General features: G+C 39.6%; 2 protein-coding genes across 3 annotated transcripts in view; one reads left to right on the forward strand and one right to left on the reverse strand.

Moving 5' to 3' along the window:
* DMGDH (dimethylglycine dehydrogenase) overlaps window positions 1-3,064 on the reverse strand; it is a 43,126-nt gene extending 40,062 nt beyond the window's left edge. Inside the window, exons 1-2 of the mRNA XM_061475890.1 lie at window positions 2,793-3,064; window positions 522-687 (exon numbers count right to left, since the gene is read on the reverse strand). Coding sequence (XP_061331874.1) covers window positions 522-687; window positions 2,793-2,914 — 288 coding nt within the window. The 5' untranslated portion in view covers window positions 2,915-3,064. The remainder of the gene's footprint in view (window positions 1-521; window positions 688-2,792) is intronic.
* Window positions 3,065-3,200: 136 nt separating this feature from the next.
* On the forward strand, window positions 3,201-20,596 carry LOC133280867 (betaine--homocysteine S-methyltransferase 1). Of its 2 annotated transcripts, none has more exons than XM_061475891.1 (8): window positions 3,201-3,335; window positions 6,901-7,033; window positions 10,498-10,616; window positions 12,236-12,427; window positions 13,016-13,163; window positions 14,068-14,250; window positions 17,818-18,046; window positions 18,554-20,596. In XM_061475891.1, the coding sequence occupies exons 1-8, from the start codon at window positions 3,297-3,299 to the stop codon at window positions 18,726-18,728; spliced, it is 1,218 nt and encodes a 405-aa protein (XP_061331875.1). In that variant the 5' UTR covers window positions 3,201-3,296; the 3' UTR covers window positions 18,729-20,596. The 2 variants fall into 2 exon arrangements, with proteins under 2 accessions (XP_061331875.1, XP_061331876.1); XM_061475892.1 differs by lacking the exon at window positions 3,201-3,335 and adding an exon at window positions 3,561-3,853.
* Window positions 20,597-21,534: the final 938 nt, after the last annotated feature.

Consider the following 21,534-nt stretch of genomic DNA (forward strand, 5'->3'; position numbering starts at 1 on the left):
TCAGTTTCTGCGACAGTGATATTCTCTGAGAACTGGACACTGATAACACTGCTTAATCACCTCTTTTTCAGTATGTTACATATTAAAAAAATAGTAATTACAGATACAATAATGTCAAATTGCACGTTTTTGGTTTATGTATGGCAGTGCAACCATTTCCAGTGATAAAGTCTGTAGTATAAATTCAATCACCTTAGAAACAAAACCCTAAATTTAAAAAGCCTAAGTTTAAATCCAGTTTACTGCCAAAAATGTGTGATAATACTAATAGTTACCTTCCAGTAATTTCAAAATACAGTCCAATTTTTAATAATGAGAAAAGTGTGCTATGGGTAGCTGAACCAACTCTTCCAAACTCATACAGTTGATCTATAAAGAACTTAGGGCTAAAGTTTGTATCTATAAAATAATCAAGATTGTTAATCTCTGGAAAGCCAGAGAATATAAAGGTAATGAAACGTCCACTATGGTTGGATACACAAACTGCTGTTAATCTGAAATATTAACAAAACATTTCTTACTGCATGCCAAGTAGATCCAGCAGTGAGCTCAGATTTTTCTAGCAGAACAACATCCTTCAAGCCAGCTTTAGCCAAGTGATAGGCTAGACTCACACCAACACAACCACCTCCGATGATCACTGTGTCTGCATTATCTTTCCCTAAGGAAGGAGAAGGGGTTTCTTTCCTGGGGAAAAAAATAAAATTACAGACAGTTACAAGAAGACAACTGCACTTTTGTCCATCTTTCTTGTTTACTGCTCCGATCAATATAACTTGGTGCCTGTTTGGGAGTATAGACACACCTGACCTAAAACCTAAAATGTTCACTGTCTATAATAGTATCATGGAATCATAGAATGGTTTGGGTTGGAAGGAACGTTTAGGCTCATCCAGTTCCTCCCTCCCTCCCCACGCCCCAGGAAGGGACACCTTCCACTAGCCCAGGTTGCTCCAATCCCTGTCCAGCTTGGCCTTAAACACTGCCAGGGATGGGGCAGCCACAGCTTCTCCCGGGCAATCTGTGCCAGTGCCTCACCACCTGCACAGGGAAGAATTTCTTCCTCATGTCTAATCAAAATCCACCTTCTTTCAGTTTATAATCATTCCCCTTGTCTTGTCACTACATGCCCTTGTAAAAAGTCCTATTATCTTCTTTTAAAGTAAATGTTTTTAAATGGTCAGATACATAAACAGTAGTAATACAAAAAACAAAGCAAGTTTGCTTCCACTCACTTAAAATCCTTATTTGTCAAAAATACCCTTATAAATAGATCCTATTTCTCAATAGGAAACTGTACCCCTGAAAAGACAGTGTAAAACCCTGACTTTTCAAAAGTGCTGTAGTATATGAAACACAAAAAGAAAATCTTCAGAAAAGTCTACTTAGTAAGGCACCTTATTAGATTTCTAAAGCAAGTGTCAGCACACAACATCAGTGTATGCGTTCATTCACAATGAAAGAATTTTTACATTTTTGTTCTATATTGACATGTTCTACTTTGCTGAAATCTAAACATTATAGAAACTGGTTTACGTCAACGGCTCACACCAGCTATTACACCGGGTTGCATTTTCACAACCACTTCAAGCCAGCACAAACCAAAACTGCTGCCATAGGCAGCCATCTCCTCCTCCATCTCACCTCATCCTACTCTCTACTGCCCTATCCACAGAAAGCCAAGAAGCAAGCCAGATCAGAAATTTATCCTATTTTAAAAGAGCTGCGTGGGGTTTTTTGTTGTTTTTTTTTTTGTTTGTTTGTTTGTTTCTTTTTTGGTGGTTTTTATTTGTTTGTTTGTTTGTTTTTTTTATGTGAGACAAGGTAGAATCTCTTAGTATCACAGCAGTACAGACTGGTATGAAATCACTGTATGTCTCCCTTCAGGACAGTTAATCAATACTCAGTTTTGCCCCTTCCCTCCTTGTACATTTGCTTTCGCAACTTGTCTGGCAAAAGGTTTTCTAATGTGTAACTAGTCTTCCACCCATCCAGCACCCAGAAATCGAAGCCATTAGTTTATGTATTATGAGTGGACATCTTATAATGTGATATTTCATACTATTTCAGAAGGAACATGCACCATGCTTACTATGTGGCAGTGAATGAAAATTAAAGTACATGGGAGCAATGGACACCACAAGTTTTCTGAACTTGGTGAACCACACATGCTCTTTTCTGACATCACACATTAATTTTTGCAAGTTAACAATAAGCTCTTTAACAGCCGGGTGTGAGACACTTTATCACCAGCTCCACTACTGAATTTTGAGAGCCATGGTAATCAAGGTCAAGTGTAGTACTGTTTCTCATGCTTCTTTTATGCATTTTTATGAATTTGAAATTTGCTCACCTGAATTTCATCTCTTTTCAAACCTTTTCTTTCAAACCCAGGAGCCTGGGAAGAATCAGGGGGGTGCCTTCCCTGTGAACTTCACTGTTCACACAGGTAAAACAGGTGATTTTTTGCACATCGACATGGCTTAGAAGGCACCAGGAGGGATGTCTCTGTACCAGACCACTGGCTCACCCCGGGATGGTCTGGTCTGAGGGGAAGTTGCACCTCCTGCCCACGGGGAGAAGCCCGGTGGCCCCCGACCGGGAGTCGTCGGCGCTCCGCAGGCAGGCACACCGAGCCCGTTCCCCGCCCTTCCCTCACAGCCCCGTCGAGCAGCGCCATCCTGGGGGTCGCGCCTTGAGCCACGGCCGCTAGCGGCAACCCCCCCCCGCCCACCAGGTACAGCCCAGCCCGGCTCGGCTTTGCCCGGCCCGGTCCGTGGGACTGAACTCACCGCCCCTGGGCGCCCGCTCCGCTGCTGAGGGGCCGCAGGGCAGCCGCGGCGAGGGGGTCGGGCCAACCGCCGCGGCGAGGGGGCCGCAGCACCCGCAGGGCTCCCCGCAGCACGGCGCTCATCGCGCGCACAGCCACCCGCAGTAGGGATGAAGAGCGCTGGCTCGGCGCCCCTCCCGTCCCGTTCGTGCCGCCGAGGTCAGCCCCGCGGAGAAGGATGCCGGACCGGCCCCTGGCTGAGGGCAGCCGCGGGAGCAACCGGGCACCTCCTGACCCCAAGCCAGGCAGAACGGGGACGCGCGAGGCAGCCCCGGGCTGTGCCGGCCCCCCTCGGGGTCAGGGGCCGGGCCGGGCCGGGCCGGGCGGGGTGTTGCCCGCAGCGCTGCCCACCGCGGCCCGCCTCCTCCCGGGCTATAAAAGCATGGCCGGAGAGTTCGGGGTATTCTGAGCTTAGTGACGAGCCGGTCGAGCAGACTCGGGCAGCCAGCGTCCCTGGGCGAGGAAGATGCTGCCGACCGGGAAGACCACGAAACAGGGCAAAAGGGTAATTCTCGCTCCTCTCCCTACTCCCCGTGGGTCCGTCCCGCTCCGCCGCCTGCCGCGGGTGCACCGGCGGGAGACGGGAGAGGTGTCCCCGGCGATGCTGCTGGGCGCGGTGGGAGGCGCTGGGCCTGTTCCTGGCACCACTGCACCAGGCCGCCAACCCAGCCCCGTAGGCTCTCCGGGGGTCTGCGCGGAGGATGGCTGGCCTGAGAAGCTGCTTCCGAACGGGCACAGCCACTAGCTGTGCTTGTTAACCTCCCAGTAGGGTACTGGGTATTTCTGCAGGTAAGGCCAAATTGGGAAAACCTAAAGAAAAGCCATAACTGCACCTGTTCACCATGGAGCCATCAAAGATGTTTGGACCCCATTATGAGCTCGATAGATTAGGTTGAATTTAATGCTGTAACACCTCATGGAATTTTTATTTCTCTGAACACATAGAGTCACCAAAGTTCAAAACTATTTTGCATAATATTGTTTGATATGTAAATTGAGTAGTGCTTGCAACACATTAAGATGGTATTTTAAACATTAACCATCACTGGATGGGATTTCTGCCTCCAGCATCCTTCCAACTCTGCTCTTCTCTTGATTTATGTAACTGAATACCAACAGTGGTTGTAGTATGAGCACAGTATCCAACATATGCATGCCTTTTGCACCCTTGTTTAGTTGAAGAAATAAGCCAGTATAAAAAGTTATCTAGGCATCAGCCATTATGGCCATTAAGGTAAACATATGAACAATGTCTAAATCAAACCCTCTGATGTATTCCAGTACTGCTACTCTGTACTGCTGCTTGGGAAAGTCAGTGGAATCACGTATTCTGTCTTCCATTCAGAAGGACACTCGTAACATTAATAGCATACTTCTTACACAGAACTGGTTTTACTCGTTTTTATGTGTAGCATGTAAGTCTAGAGTAAGAGAACACAAGGATATGGGAAGAAGTGTATGGCAGCAAAAGTAAAGCAGTGAAAGGATGACTCAAAAAAGTCTTGGTTAGCTTTTCAGGGGTACTAATTCTTGCTATTTAATACCAGGTCTGTGTACTACCAGATCACCTGTTATTAAAATTTGGATCTGCATTACACATGAGCTCACAGCTCTAGGTCTTTGGGGCAGAACAAAACAATCCTGATGCTAAATTTACACTAGCTATATGCTGGTTGAGCCAGTGGTATTTTACCTAGTATAGATAAAGTAAAAAAGGTGTGAAGAGATGATATCAGACCTGTAATAAAGTTTGCAAAAGAGTTATTTCTATTTTAAGCCAATCTGAAACAACAAAGTAAGATTCTGTTAAGTACGTTGTGCTTTGTAGTTGTCACCTGCTCTTAGATGCCCCAACACCAGGTTTAATATATCACAGTATATTACATATTAAGATGCTATGGTGTATTTGATCATGGCTTATGTTGCTTCTGTGTGTCAAAAGTGAAGATTATTTTGTTTAAAAAAGCTAGAACTGTGAAGGAAAACTTATGTTAAATCCTGGAAGTGACTTGTTAAAAGAAAAAATCTGTTGGTTGTAGTGTATGTGAATATATACCTGTATATGATGTCAACATGTATCTATTACTCATTGTTCAGTTAACAAGCAATGACTTGAGGCTGCTTATACGCTAAAGGTTTGGTTTTATTTCTTCTGCACTCATCTGTATATTATTCTGAAGCAGGCTCTGTCTATAAAAGATTCCTTGGCAGGCAGAGGGAGCAGGGACTCAACCAGTGATCCCTTGAGTGCCCTTCTCTGGCACAATTTGAGGCATTGTTACAACTGCAGATTAGTTAATTGAAAACACAATCTTTACAAAGCCTCTGACATCTACATTTAGATCAGAATTCCCTAACATACAGGCATGACTGGTAAACATATTGAGAATTGCTGAGTTTTGGAGATTGAGTATTGCCAGTTGAGTTTTGCCTTGCTCCTGCAGGGCATACAGAATCATAGAATAGTTTGGGTTGGAAGGGGCCTTCAAAGGTCTTAAGGTAAAAGAAAAGATAAAAGAAAGGTAAAAGCTTTCACACTTTATTGAAGTTATAAAGTTAATCAGGTCAGTATTTTATCATGTCCACAATGTGCAATGGAATGTGCTGCAGAGATTTGCAAGCTGGCACTTGTCCAAGCTCATCTGCACAGCAGCACTGTGTATAGAAGTCCTGCCACCTTGCTGCCATTTCAGTGCCTGAGCCAAAAATGCCAACCCTCTCAGCCAGGCTGTGTAGCCTCCAAGTAGCCTTAACACCGCTCTGTTTGGTACTGGAACTGGCAGAGTTGATACAGCTCTTCCACTTCTGGAAAAGCATACTCATGCCACCTAAAGGCATGAGATGCTGTCAGTGTTTGTTTTTCCTAGATGTAAGGTAACTGAATTACTGCAGGAGAAATTATCAAGAAAGATAATCTACTAAAGGTTGGAGGCTGATTATTAAAATCCCCTTCCTCTCAGTACTAAAACCACACTCAACTCTACGTCCACAAAGCTTCTATTTTCCTACTCTTTCAAGTATCATTGACTGAAATGCTACTGTGCCACCAAGAAAAGATAACTATGGAGGAAAATTTCAGTCTTGCCTTTAATTAATCCCTTTCCTGTACCCACTACCTTTGTTGATATAATAGGTCTGAATTCATCCACTTTTTAAAGTAAATAGGACTAATTTCTCCAATTGTATTACAACCATAATTCTATTTAGTGTAATAGTAAGATACTTTTCAGAAGATTTGTACAAGCCAATGAAGCAATGGAAACAGTATAAAAAATAGTATGTATTAGGTGCAACCACTATATGTTGTTCTCATTTTTTTTTAATTTTACAAAAAAAGCCTCATACTCCCTTGCATTAGCAAATTCAAGGCAGAAGCAAGGTTAATCACAGGGGCTGTAAGGTCTGTAATTTGGCATCTTAGAACATTTCAGGCCTGTGCAAAATAAGCAGGATTTTCTTTCATTTCTTAAGTCTAGGTAAGCAAACCCAGGCCAGTAAAAAGTCTGTCAGACAATGGAGGCCAGCATTTTGAGATGTTTTATTTGGTAAGCAAATGTGACATGCTTAACTTTTCTATGATACCTGTTGTGCCATTTTCTGTCACAACCTACTTGTGCTGAGGCTAATTTGCTAAGGAGCTAATTTGCTAAGGAGCAAATTTGCTAAGGAGCAAATTAGCTGATGAAAAGGTCAGTGATACTAGAGTTTCATTTTAAGTAGTAGTTTATTTCATGTAGTTTACAGGGGAATCTGAGATGGTATTTTACTTTCACAGGCATGGAATTAGACAATTTGCTTTAATTCTGGGGACTGTATCTCTGGAATAGGATAAAACTGACTAATAAAAAATCTTACATAATATATATGAACATATTAAAACAGACCATCTATCACTCTTTAAAGAGAATTTCAAGATGGAAATTTATTGCTTTTATTATTATGGCTAAGATGGTTTTGGTATCCCACAAATACTTGTCCGCTTTGCAAATGCAGGAAATGGCAAAAAAGACAAATGAAGCCTATAGAATTGAAGAACTGTAATTGTTAACCTGCCATCCTGCTTTCTTTAGGGTATTCTAGAGCGCTTAGATGCTGGAGAAATTGTGATTGGAGATGGAGGATTTGTCTTTGCTCTTGAAAAGAGGGGATACGTAAAAGCTGGGCCTTGGACTCCTGAAGCAACTGTAGAGCACCCAGAAGCAGGTCAGTTTTACTTGGAAATGGTAATCCTGTAGTGAATGTAAATATGGTTGACTAAATAATAAATATATAGGAAGATATAGTAGGTTTTTAAATAGAAGTGTTACTTGACACTGTTAGAATTGCACTGTTAAGAACAGCCTAAGACTATGTAGACCAAATGTTCATCTTGGAGTCATAGAAAGGCTTGGTTCGAAGAGACACTGAAGATCATCTAGTTCTACCCCTACTGCCATGGACAAGGGCACCTTCTACTACACCAGGTTGATCAAAGCCCCATCCAACCTGGCCTTAAACACTTCCAAGGATCTTACCCCTTTTTCTTGCTCAAATGCTGGCCCAAAGCACTTGGTTGGATAAGAAAGAGTACAAGAAGTGCAAACATGTAGTGGTACCTCTCCAGAATGCTCTCCCAGTCTTCAATAATTTGCAATGCAGTGACTTTTTGACCTAGATACTGTATCTTTGTATTTAACATCATTCAATGATTTCTGTCTCTTGAATTTGTCTAGTCTGTCCTTCAGCTGATATACAGCTTATCATTTAAAGTATCTTGTGAAAAAGAATTCTCCTGTTAACTGCTTTGTTGTGTTCTAGTCATTCTAGGACTTCTATGTTGTTACAAATTAATATAGTTTATTAATGCTTTCAGGAAAATAGCAGTTTTTAATAAACAATGGAATGGGAGTATTTAATGTATCTGGCTCCATTGTGAAACGGGGAATGATAAACTTCAGAATAACCTAAGAATTGCAATAAGAATTTAATGGAGTAACTCTCTTAAAGTGGTCAGAATCAAAAGGAGAAATCATTCCATGCCTTCCAGCATAAAGATTACAGTGTTTAGCATAAGTAATGCAAAAGGAGATGCTACTATCTATTTATGCAGGCTTCATTAGAAGAAAGCATTTGCCCTAGTAGTATGATGTGCAGTTAATTCCACAAGCAAATTCAGAATACCCTGGAGAACAAAAAAATTCTTTGTTCTAAGTGTTTGCCCCTTCAGATCAGTGGCTTCTCTATTCAGGGGGAGAAGGAAGAGGAGGAAAAGGAGGGGAGTGATTTTTAGCCCTCACTATCACACTGCTTTTTACACCTTAACTGTTTATTCACCATAATCCTTCTCGGCCTTCATGTGTCACTTTGTGTAGCATGCCTAACTTAGGATCATGGACAGCCTTAGATAATGCAGACCTCCAGCACAGGTTTACAGAGTGACCTAATTTGCTGACTCTCATCTCCCCCTGAAATACCACATCACCTCTCTGTTTTTCACCAACTCTACCTTTGTTTGCCCCTACAAATTCCATTTTACAAATCACAGCACTTATTCCATGCTTTTTATTTCTCTTTACTTACTTATTTTGCACATCAAGAGCCCTTGATGCTTTCCACATGTCTTTTTGGGAAGCACAGATTTCAGTTTACGGGGAATGCAAGACATGGCCTTACATAGAGACAGTTGCAGATGGTTTGAATTGGCTAAATTGGCACACAGATTTGCTTTAAATGACTGATTAGTAGTCATAGGTTAGAATCCAACCTTCTAAGAATTGCTACTGATTTCCTAGAACATAATTGCTCATGTTTGTAAGATAGTTACTTATTTTTTATAAGCCCCTCAGACTATTTATAAATACACCCTTCACTGGAAATGTGTTCATTTCTATTCATAAAGTGTGCAGCCTCCTGCTTTTTGCTCCTGTGTGCTAAAGAGTCATGTTACTTTGAAAACAGGTGTAAAGAACAGAAGGAGCAGCTGGGTAGGTCAGTGGGTGTAAAATCCATACCACAACCAGTCTTTTGTCCTTTGTAAGGAAGAAAGGAAGGAGAAGAAGGGAGGTTCTGAGAATGCAGCAAGGAATGAAGAGTAGAGGGAGTGAGTTCAAGGCCATTGCATGTATTACAAGAGAGAAATTTTCAAGACTGACAAGTTTAGAAATGAGATCTAAATATTTCTTCTGAGCCTGATCAGATGTTGCTTTGTAGTGACCAATATGCATAGGCACATATGAAATTAAACCCTGGTAGTTCAGGCTGATTCCAGGGACTTTTTGAACTGTAGCTAAGCAATAACCAATGTCCCTGGGTAGGTCTTTGTGACTGCTGGGAAAAGCAGCATTGCGTTAAACCACAGTGTTGTGATTTAACAAGACTGAAATTAGAAATGAGGTACTGTACCAGTAGAGAAAAGCAAGGGACACTACACTGTTCTTTCAATGAAAGCACACTTGCTTGCATGTATGCAGATTGACTGTAGCAACAAAAACTGCTGTTCGAGCTTCTCTGGCATAGAAGGCTGTATTTGTTTCAGCTGAGGGGAGTAATTTTATTCTTATGACACATTCACACATTTCCCTAATGACTCAGATTGTCTCATTGTAGACAATGAGATATAATAACCCAGGACTTCAGGAAAGCTTTCCTAAACATTTGCCACAGAAACTGCAATGTTCTCATGTCTGTGTATGGTATCTAGGGAATAATTTTTTCCTGTTCTTGCTATTTTAAATCTGCTCTACATGACCATTAGTGTGTTAGAAATCATTATAATTATTGTTCTTCAGGTGTATATATATAAAATCAATTGACATTTCCTGTTCCATTCCTGCTGTGGCAATTCCAATGTACTGTTTACAGTGATGAAGGCACAACTACCATTACAAAGCCTGCTCCCAAAGGCCAAATGTAGGAAATCTGTCCATTAAAAGTAATGCCAACCTATCTTTTAAAAGAAGCATTGGCTCTGTAGTAAAATCATCATGTTCAGACTTATGAGAAGAATTAAGTTTCTGTTGCGATTCACTTTTCCGGACCAAGAAATCAGCTTTTAATTAAGGGTTTATTTAGCAAAACAGCTTTGGTTTTGCCTGACTAGACTCAGCTAGAGTTTTGTAGAGGGACAAAAACAGAAAACACAAAATGGAGAAGGTAATGGAACACTGTATTCTTTTATATAAATACCATCTTCCCCTGTATTTGTTGCCACAATACTTTTTTCTGTTTTCTTCTTCATAGTCTAGAGGCTAAGAAAATAAGGCTTTTTCATTTTATGATCTTTTTGTCTTCTATTCCTTGTTATGCTTACATGTTCTTTTGTCAGATGTCTGCTTTCCCTTTCTACATCAGTATGCAGTTCTTTCAAATGAAGTTGGGAGAGCTGAAGGACTGCAGAAAGTAAAAGACAGGCAAGGTGTCATGCAAAACTGAATCTACTGATAAACTAAATAGAAATCTTCAGTCATTCTTACTGGAGAAAAACTATGAGGAAAGTTTTCTACCTAATGTTCTGAAAGGGAGAAGAAAGAAATTTTACACAGACTGGAGTACTGCTTCTACTATCTCATGATGGCTCTTCTAGTAAACACTTCTTCACAGTAACATTACTTCAATAAACATTTAATTTTGGGATAGCAACAGTAATAACTGTAGCAAACATCTCTTCTTTGTCTCTTAATTCTTTGCAGTTCGTCAGCTTCACCGTGAATTCCTCAGAGCTGGATCCAGTGTTCTACAGACATTCACCTTTTATGCCAGTGAGGACAAACTAGAGAACAGGGGCAATTATGTAGCTGAGAAAATAAGTGTGAGTAAAACTCTGTTTTGATGGAGGTACGAAATAAATAGATTAATTTCAAAAGGCTTAGCAGAGACATTATCAAGTGTATGACTGTTTGTCATAACAGTTTTGAAGACCAAAGTATTAGCTGATGAAATTTCAGAGTGTGGCATAGCAAGAAAGACAAAGAAAAAAAAAGGGAAAAAAAAGAAAGAAAAGGGCAAGGATGAAGAGAGGAAAGAGGATGTTGACACCGTATTTTTTCCATCTGAGGAGATTAGTTTGCTGGAGTTTTTATGCGAATTGTATAGGGAGGATTAAATGCACAGAGAGCACAGTGAAAGAAACAAATGCTTTAACATCCAGAGAAACAAAAACCAACTTTAAAATGCTGAAGAATCCTTGACAATGAGTGGCTAATGAGAATGGAATATTTTTTTAGAACCCCATCTTCAGTAAAGTAACAACTTAAAAATCCAAGGTATACACAGTGGTCAGTATCCCCCTTCTTACATGTAAGGGTAATCTGTTACAGCAACACAAGTACCATGCTTGTGTTTTCTTACCACCTACACAAAGGAGTTGTATGATGTTGGGTGTGTTCAATACATGAAGGCCCCAGCTCCTCTGGGACTTCTGGCACAAGCATTTCTAGATAGTTCCTTTGAGACTAGAAAACTTGCCATTGAGTATGTTCTCTGATCCTTCCCCCTTTGGTCCTATTGTCTATTTCAACTTTTGCAAAACAGAGGAGATTCTCCAGGGATCAGGGAAGACAGAATATCTTTGAAGATATCCCAAGCCAGAAATCTAAATAATCTGGACAAGAGGGAAACACTTGAGGCTTAATTAAGAGGTCAGACCAAAATGTCTTATGACCAAATGTATTTGAAATGCTGCACCTTCACATTCAATAGATACATCGAAATGTCTGAATGGTTGTCCTAGAAACTAGAAACACAGTGCCTCTGAAACAAGCCATGCTGCAACTCTTGCTGCCATGCAAAATTGTAAGGGCTGTGAAAGCACCTGATACAGGGAATGCATTGCAGCAAAGCTTTAAAGATTGATTAACTGCTAGTTCTAGAAGCAGGTTCCTCAAGGCTTTAACTAGCTTATGAATCCATCTCCCAGGGTTCTCAAATGTGTACGTGAGCACAAATGAAAATGGAAGACAGTCTGTCAGCAATCTCTTAAATTTTGTAAATTCTCAAAATACTAAATACATTATAAAAAAAGACAAATCAATTGAAATTACTACGCATTGTTTTCCACCCATAAAGTGTCAGAATAAAATCATACACTTAAGTGTAACTAACTGATAAGAGGCAAAGAAAATTCCACTTCACACTAAATATTTGCTTTTTATAGACTATTCATAGAAGATGCATTAAGGGTAATATGTTTTTGTAGTATTTGATAATATGATGATCTACAAGTCGCAAAATATTTGTTTCCTAGTGTTTGCTGTTTGTTTTTTTTGAAAGATGCTGATCTTTCTGATCAATGTCATTAAGAATCCATTTAAATTATAGAAGAATATGAAGAAATCATTATGGATTTTGACTCTTTTTGTATTTTCTGTGCTCCGAAGTTACACAGATATCTCTGACGAGGTAAAACTGATATAATCTATATTCATACAGTGCCAGAAAGTTAATGAAGCTGCTTGTGACATTGCAAGAGAAGTGGCTAATGAAGGTGATGCTTTAGTGGCTGGAGGAGTCAGTCAAACACCATCATACTTAAACTGCAAGGATAAAGCAGAGGTTAAAGCAGTCTTTCGAAAGCAACTAGATATCTTTATGAAGAAGAACGTGGACTTCCTAATTGCAGAGGTAAATCTGTAAAAAAAGTACATGCCTTCAATAGTCACAGTGTTACTACAATATGTCTAGTCTGCTTTAGGATTACAATTATTTATTGCTTCCTCCTTTAAAATCTTATGTTATGCTTTTATTCCAATAGCATTAGGTATTTTTCTAAATGCACAATAGCATCTGCAAGCATCCTAGAATAGGAACCCTCAGACCTGAATTTCTACCTCAGTCAAATCAAATTCTGTACTGGTATGAATAGGATAGATTAATGTGATCTTGACTAGTTCCTATTTCCTCCTATACTGTAACCAACCTAAGGCAACTTTTCTGTATGAAAAGAGTTCTTGGGGGATTAATACCTGATTAACCTCCTGTATGGGAGGTTAACAAGAGTATAACAAGGAAACAAGAGTATAACTATTTTTTATTTAGTTTTACTTACTGACTTTAAAATCCTTTTTCAACTGTAGTTAGTGAATTCAGTTGAATTCAGGAAAGAATCAGGTTGTATTCTTGTGAATTCGGGGTCTGGATTAATGTATTTATGCTTCATCTCAGAAGCAGTAGTAGTAGAAACAGGAGTAGTCTACTTTTGATTTCTTTCAGTATTTTGAACATGTTGAAGAGGCTGTCTGGGCAGTTGAAGTTCTAAAAGAATCTGGAAAGCCAGTTGCAGCTACAATGTGCATTGGTCCAGAAGGAGACATGCATGGAATGCCACCTGGACAATGCGCTGTCCAACTGGTAAAGGCTGGTAAGAACTTGTTTCAAGATGCCCTTTAAAAGTATGGAACAAAGTAAAGTCCTTAAGTATTGAGATAAATAAATGTATGTGTATCTCAGGTAGCTTCCCAATTATATCTAATGAAGTTTGGAACATGTAGGAAAGTCTTTATGTGTACTTTACTATAGGAGACTTGTAAAAAAATAAGAAACAAATGAGAATGCAGCTGTGAAATCCCTGTTAACCAGGCTGGTACTTGAACCAACAGCCGTTGCCTGCTGATACTGAATAGAGCAAAATCCTTCACCTACTCAAATCTGGTTACAAAGCCAAATGCAAGTTATGGAAACATAAGCAGAATCCAAAGCCACCTTTGATTCTCTACTCATGTTTCTAGAAATGCATGGAGCACAGTTCAAACCCATGATGAAAGAATAAGAGGATGAAAAAATTTTACCTTTTTGCCCATCAAAGGCTGTATTTTCTGCAGAACAAGGGGAAGGGCAGAAGAAATCTATCAAGGGCATGATGAATGATGGTGCAGGGGTTATTATGTCTATTCTGAACTATTCTTTCCCTTTGGAGTTAGAACTGAAATCCAAAGGCAAAACCTGTGTTAGGAACCTGCTAGCTATTTGCATATGTGTCTGTACATAACCAGTCTTCACTGATAAGAAAAGTAATGAGGGTGGGAAATATGTTTCATCATCATCAGGAAGGTAAAGAGAAGTGCAACTGAGATGTAAATGGAACAATCAACCCCAGGAGAGTTGAGGCTTGCTCTAGCCCAACTGCCTTGTTTTCATAACGCTGGTGTATGTTGGTGTAATGCTGCTGTAAAGATGGAGTGCTCTGCTTCTGGAGTGCTGTGGCTACGAACCTCCACCTCCCACTTCCTGGGGAAATGTGACTTGAAGCTATTTTCCTCTCCTAGGTGCTTCTATTGTTGGAGTCAACTGCCATTTTGATCCAGATACTTCCCTGGAAACCGTAAAACTGATGAAAGAGGGCCTGCAGGCAGCTAAACTGAAAGCCCACCTGATGTCCCAACCACTTGCTTTCCATACACCTGATTGTGGAAAGCAGGGTTTTATTGATCTTCCAGAATTTCCCTTTGGTAAGACAAGGGTATCTTTTGTTTTGTTTGTCTGCTTTAATTTGTTTGTTTGTTTTAATTGTCTGTGCCTGCTCTCTCCCCCTGCTCCCTCCCCACCAGCTTTTAGTACTGCTGAAACTGCAGGGTGTCCTTCTATACAATAAGATGAGTCCAAATTATCCTGTCTGGCATTTTCTACACCCTAAACTCCATTAGAAAATGCCGCTCTTCTTTGTGCTATTGAATTATGTTGAGGAAAGCTAGGAACAGTCCAAAGAAATGAACAAGCGCAAATACACTAAGAAAACTCCAGTGTTTGGGTTGTGACATCTATCCCACCAGCCCTATAATGTTTACCTGTGTAGGGATTTAATGTACAATGCATATGTAGAACTGGATATAGGTGCATGATTATTGCATTTGTAATGGTTCAGTCATGCAAGTCTAATGTAAGTGAAATGAATAGAAACCAGAAAAGGGAATATATTCTTTGATGTTGCTAACAAATGGGTTAGCAGTTTGGAGATGGATTCAACACATGTATGCTCAGGAATAACTGTACAAAGACTGAAAGATTCAGATGCTTTATGTGTATATAAAGCTTGTGTATTTAGGGTTATTTCCCCCTGTGAGGTAGAACATCACATCTCTTTGACATGAGAGGACAAAATCAGCCTAAACATTTCAAAATTGATTAAAAAAATGCTTGAATTTTCAGTTATGATACCCACTTCTTTTCAAGATCAGACTACAAAATAAGGCATTGAAACATTTGAAATTTGAATTTGTAGCAAAAAGAAAAAATAAGGTGATTTTCAGGAAGGTTTTTTTTTTAATTCTCTCTTTACAAAGTGAAGGAAAGAAGCAAGAGCTTGAGGCATTCATTAAATGATAATAACATGTCTCAGTTCTGAAAATATTCTGGGATGTTTGAAAGTGTTAGGAGCTCATTTATCCTAGTCATTCCTTCATGTAACTCCTGATTGCAAGCAAAACAAGTATAGAACAGATGCAGTAAGTAATCAAGTGAATTGAAGCATTCACTCTTTGTGTTGTTATGGTTCTTAGATTCTATTTTATAAGCAATCTGTATGAGATTTCAGCTTTTAGAAACTGCATGAGTCAGTTGGAGAAGGCTGTGTGTGAATGCTTTCCATACCCAGAAGGAGTAACTGATCACTTGATGCCAGACTTTCAGTTTGGTAAATCATTATTAAACTGACCCAGTTAAGTCTGGGTTTTGTGGAAGGCAACGTGCACAAATAGGTTTTTAGATATTTTACGTATACATAACCTCCGTATAGGCCAACAAGATCTGTCTTTAAGGAAGCGTTGGTTATGCTGTATTGGCAAACTCCAGCATCTAGAAGCCAGCAGTATTTAATTATCTGTAGAACTTTTTCCCGTGTTCTGTGTTTTCCCTTCTGTGTTACTGAGAGGCTACCAGTTAAGCAAGGACAGTGTTTTAGAAAGAAAAGTCCCAGACATTCAAAGCATACTCAAGTATTTTAAGAGTAAATATATAGAGGGGCTAAACCTCGGAGCATGTTACAAGGTTCTCAGCAAAAAAAAAATTACGTAAATTTCAATCTCTCTTTACTATAAATATTACCATGAACTGTTAAGCTATAGATGTTTAATTCTGAATAAAGCGAAGAAATGCATTAACAGGCATGGAAAATAGAATGTTAGTCAATTTTGGGAAGGGGAAAATCCCACAAAGTGTAATCTATATGGCAGCTTCTTTTCATAAAACACTGCTTGTTTTCAGTCAAAATCTCTCAACCACCTATGTGACCAGTTCTCATGGCGGGGTCTGTCCCTGTTTCTTCAGAGAGATTAGCTTGCTGCTGTCCTTACGCTCTTGAAGCACAAGGACTGATTCATATAATCATAGAATGGTTTGGGTTGAAAGAGACCTTAAAGATCATCTCAACTTGCCTAATAGTTCCCCAGTTCCTTGTTTCCCTTTTTAAAAATGGCTGCACTGTTTCCCCTTTTCCAGGCACTGGGAACCTCACCAGACTGCTACAACTTTACAAATACAATAGATAGTGGCTTAGCCGCTTCTTCCGCCAGCTCCCTCAGGACCTGATTTCTTCAGGTTCTATGGACTGTGTCCGGGTGTGTGATGAAGAAGTGTGTACTGTTCCCATGAAGTTTAATTGCCTATAACCAAGTTGTCTGTCTTATAAATTGAGTGCAAGATGTTGCCTCCTTACTGTTGATCATTTTGTATCAATTTTGCATTACCTTTATAATGATATATGAGAGACAATGAAATGATGAATTGTGCTTCTGATGCTTTTTCTCATGTCTACAGGACTGTACACAAGCTTACTTATTATACAGCTATCATCTGTTTTTCCTTCTGATATTACATAATCTACTTTTCTTTTGTCCTGTCATTCCCTCTGAGACCAATAACTTTATGCTTAAGAACATTTCATTATTTTCTTCTGCTTTTTATTTTCTGAACCTGTTTCTTAACTACCTATTTGACTTAGAGTATACTTGCTTTTTATCACCTTCTTGCATGTTAAGCATTTTTGGGAAAGGACATAGGGAGAAGAATCCTACCTTTCTGCTGTGCTGCTGGAGCCTTGCTACCTCGCCACAGCTCCTTTGCCCAGCGGAGGGCTCAGTGCACAGACATCATGATGCACTTGCCTGATAACCATGCTGGTTCATCATCTGCAGATGTGCATAAAGAAGTGGGAGAATTTTCATTCCTTTACTCCTGTATTTCTAGTCCTTAAAGTTTTTTTTTCTTTCTTTCCAGTTCTGCCCTGCTTGTGCCTCTTCCCTTTGATGTATGTTTTAACTTGTTCTTTTCATTTTTTCTTCCTTTCTTTCCACAAGTCCTCTCAGCTCTGTTATCAAATCCCTCTGCTTACCACAACCTGCAACAGGGAGAAGGGTTCAAAATAAAGATCATATCCTCACTTATCTACACACAGAACTTTCCACAAGGAAAAAACTGGTTTTAGGCAGCAATCTGCTTACAGCTGGAATTATAACTAAGCAAAGGATGGACTACGAAATAGCTACAAATCCCAGCTGTCAGTGAAACAACTGGCTGCTACTAGCTGATCATGGAAAAAAGTCTATTAAATATTCCTGAAGAATAACAAGCAGGCTTATTGCTGTTGCAGGTAGGCTGATACCTTCTGCTTTCACAGATTAGAGTACTGCAATCATATTTCCTAGATATTGATCATTTATTAGGAACTCTTTGGAAACGTGGATGTAACATCGAAAGTACTCCAATGCTCCAGCTACGAACTCTGGCACAAAGGCAAGTATATGAATTACAGCCTGGGTTTCTTAGTATCAGAAGATAGTAGGTGCTGTTTTGCAAGGTGAAAAAAGCTTACAAGCATAGCCCAGCAGAGCACAGCAGAATCTGAAAGCTAGACTTCTGAAAGTTTGCATCATTAATTCTAGCTCACACAGTTCAAATGTGTATATCTACATCTACAACCAGTTTTGCAAACAATGTGCAAGTCTTCCAACAACATGACTTCTTATGAAAAATTGTGCTGAAATGGAACATGGTGGAAACTTATGATATGAATGTCTTTGCAGCTTTGGAGCCAAGAATTGTAAGCAGATGGGATGTTCAAAATTATGCAAGAAAGGCCTATGATTTAGGAATTCGTTATATTGGAGGTTGCTGTGGATTTGAGCCATATCACATCCGAGCAATAGCTGAGGAGCTGGCTCCTGAAAGAGGATTTTTTCCAGAAGCTTCTGAGAAACATGGTAGCTGGGGCAATAGCCTGAGCATGCATACCAAACCCTGGGTCAGAGCAAGGTATGTATGTCTGACCTGGAGAGCACACCAACATACTCCTCGCAAAAGCTTGTATGGGTCCATGCAGCAGACTGGCTTAACTGATTTGTAGGTCTAAATATTACTATAAAAATTCAATGTGTTAACAATTTTGAAGAATTAAATCTGACTGGGGATGAGGGAAAGGGGTGAAGGGGCAGTTAGAGAGGTGCAGAAATTCTCATCTGTCTTTAAACTGAAGATCTGATCTGAATTAATGTGGAAGTAATTAATGACATTTAAGATTGAAAACCGTAAAACAGATCTTAATGGTGAGTTTCTTACAATCTTTCTTTCATGAAAAGATGCTTTTTAAGTATGTAGCATTTCATTGCATGTTTTCATTCATACTTCCTTATCTAAATAGAGAAACATGTCAGTCTGTGCAAGTTAGATGACCCTCTGCAATGGTCATTTAAGACATATTTCCTTTACTATTGTAAGGTGCTGGAAAGAAAACCACCCTGATTTTCCTTTTTCTTTCTTTAGGGCAAGAAAAGAATACTGGGAGAATCTGAAGCCTGCTTCAGGCAGACCATATTGTCCTTCAATGTCAAAGCCAGACGGCTGGGGAGTGACCAAAGGATCCAGGGAGCTAATGCAACAGAAAGAAGCAACAAGTGAACAACAGCTGAAGGAGCTCTTCCAGAAACAGAAGTTCTAATCCACTGCATTCTCTGTTAGTTAGGTGCCATTAATTGGGTAGACACAGAAATATGTGAAAAGTAATAATTGGCTTAACCCACCTGTGAAAAGAGAAAAAGCCTTCTATAAATACAGCTGTCAATGGACTTCCACTCCTGAGTCTGTGTTCAGTTTAGGGTTATGTAGGAGCTTCCTGAGACCTCAAGGTTTGTTGAGGACTACTTCAGGGACACACAAGCTGACAGACACACAGTTATCTGCAGTTGCTTTCTTGATTTCAAAAGAATAAAAGTAAAATGGAAAAGACATCTTACCTTGGAATAAAAATATAATAAGATCTTGCAGGAGTTTCTTATATGGAGGTGAAAGGTTCAGAGAACTTTTAAGAAAAAAAGTCATTCACCTGTCATTTTTCTTTCTTGAGTTACTTAGATTTACTTATCTGGAGACTAAAAGGCTTAAAAAATTATTCTGAAATTAAATAAAGTTAATATGATGGAAGAGTATTGTATTATCTTCATACCTTAAATCACAAGAGCTCAAACGGAATAACATACCTTTAGCAAACAACTGATTTTCAAATTGATCCAGTTGATTTCTGGATATTTAATTGGAAACACTAATTTATCTCAAAGTGTCACTTAAAATGGAGTTTCTTACAATATAACTCCTGTTAATAAGAGAATGTTTCATGATTTATTTTTTTAAAGCTGACTTATTGACTCTAGAATCTTAGCTCTAAGAAGATATAAAATGGATCAATTCACAAATTAAGAATACCTGTGGACATTTGTACACTGCACTTGTTGAGAAGGGTTTTCTTAGGAAGAATATCACTACACCTGGAAACTATGAAGGCCAAATCTCCATAGCTTATTTTTGTGAAATATCATACAACTTAGAATTCTCTCTAAAATATCATTCCCAACTATTCTACATTAAAGCTACTACCTTTATGAAAATATTATTCTCGAACCTAGCTTTTGTTGGACTATATTTTATGTATTAGCTTATTTCATTATTACTATCCATGTTGATATTCTGCAGTATTTAAAAATGTAACATTTAAATGGGAAATTTCAGGTATCCTTTTCAGACTGTTACTGGGAGACAGATTCTAGAAAAAAGCCATCTGCCTTCCCCAAGCTTATAACAGATTGAAATAGTTGCGAGCTGGAAGTTTTGCCTGAGAGCCAAAAGTAGACAAATCAAGACAGCAGATAGTTTAAAAAGTAGATTTGGAAAGCATAAATGTAAGTATATATGCACCTCATTGAAGTCATTTCCTTCCTAAAGCCTTCTGGATATTTCCCCTGCAGAAAGTAGGGTAATGCAAAATCTGCATAACAAAAACGCCAGATCTTTAATCATCACCAAAATGCATGCAATGTTAAAGACATACGCATGATAAAGTGTCTTAAAATAGAAGCTACAATTGATGAAGTGTTTTGAACAACCATTACCAGTTTAGGGACTTCTGTGGCAAAGGATGCAGCTCGACCATCATACTCTATACAAGCAGCTAGAGTGATCTTTTTGAAACTACCCAAACATGCAGAAATTGTACCAGAGTGCTTGAGTTCAGAAGACAACACTGGTTGTTGTCAATGGTATTTAAGGTGATCAAACATGATTTTAAGCATTTATTTTTAGATAGACAGTTTAAAAAGGATGAATTTTAATAGACACTAACAAAAAGAAATATTTAAGAGGCTATTTGAAGCCATTCAAAAGGAGGGCTGACCCCAGAGAGAAGCTATACAATTCCCGTTTGATTCATATCATAGGCTGGGCTTACAAAGGAATTGACAGTAAAATGAAAATAATTGTCAGAATGCTTTACTGATCACTACAGAATCCCAAACTACCACCCCCCCAAAAAAACAACCCAACACACACACCCTCAAAAAACCCAGCACACAAAATAGAAAACCTGAGCAGTAAACTCAACAAAGCTTTACTTCTCATTTCTTTCTAACAACTTAGTGAGGGGTTGTCATGGTTTAAACCCAGTCAGCCACACAGTTTCTACTCCCTCCCCCTCTTTCTTTTCTTCCCCCATTCCCCCCACCTGCTCCCAGGGGGATGGGGAGGAGAATTGAAAGAACGTAACTCCCACGGGTTGAGATAAGAACAGTCCAGTAACTAAGGTATAACACAAACCACTGCTGCTGCCACCAATAATAAGGGAAATAACAAGGGAAGAGAATACAACCGCTCACCACCTGCCAACCAATAACTCGCCCCACCCTCCCTGACCAAGCACCTAGTCCAATACCTAGTCCAGCCCCACAGTGAACTAGCCCTTCCGGGTAACCCTCAGTTGCATCCTGGGCATGACATGCTGTGGTATGGAATACTTCTTTGGTCAGTTTGGGTCAGGTGTCCTGTCTCTGCTTCCTCCCGGCTTCCCCTCCTCCCTGGCAGAACATGAGGCTCAGAAAGTCCTTGGTCAGTCTAAACATTTGAGCAGTAACTAAAAACACAGGTGTTATCAGTGCTGTTCCCAGACCGAAAGTCAAAAACACAGCGCTGCACCAGCTACTAAGAAGGAGAAAAAATGACTGCCACTGCTGAACCCAGGACAGTGGTAAGGAAAATGCTAGACGTATTAAAGCTGTCTAATGGTTTATTACATGACTTGTTAAGGAAATAAGACAGGTTGACAGCACAAACCTAGGAAATTTGTTTCCTTAGAAAGCCTGTCTGAAAACTTAGAAAGGAAGTGAAAAGAACTTTTGAAGGTCAACTCCTACATTTAGTACCCTAAGGTAGGATCAGCTGTTCATAGGGAAAGACACTTGCTTAACCTGTTTGGAAACACA

The sequence above is a fragment of the Pezoporus flaviventris genome, unplaced genomic scaffold (assembly GCF_033815535.1).
Source record: "Pezoporus flaviventris isolate CSIRO_AGI_PZ_B2104156 unplaced genomic scaffold, CSIRO_AGI_Pfla_v1 ptg000090l, whole genome shotgun sequence".
In the NCBI taxonomy this organism is placed as follows: Eukaryota; Metazoa; Chordata; class Aves; order Psittaciformes; family Psittacidae; genus Pezoporus; species Pezoporus flaviventris.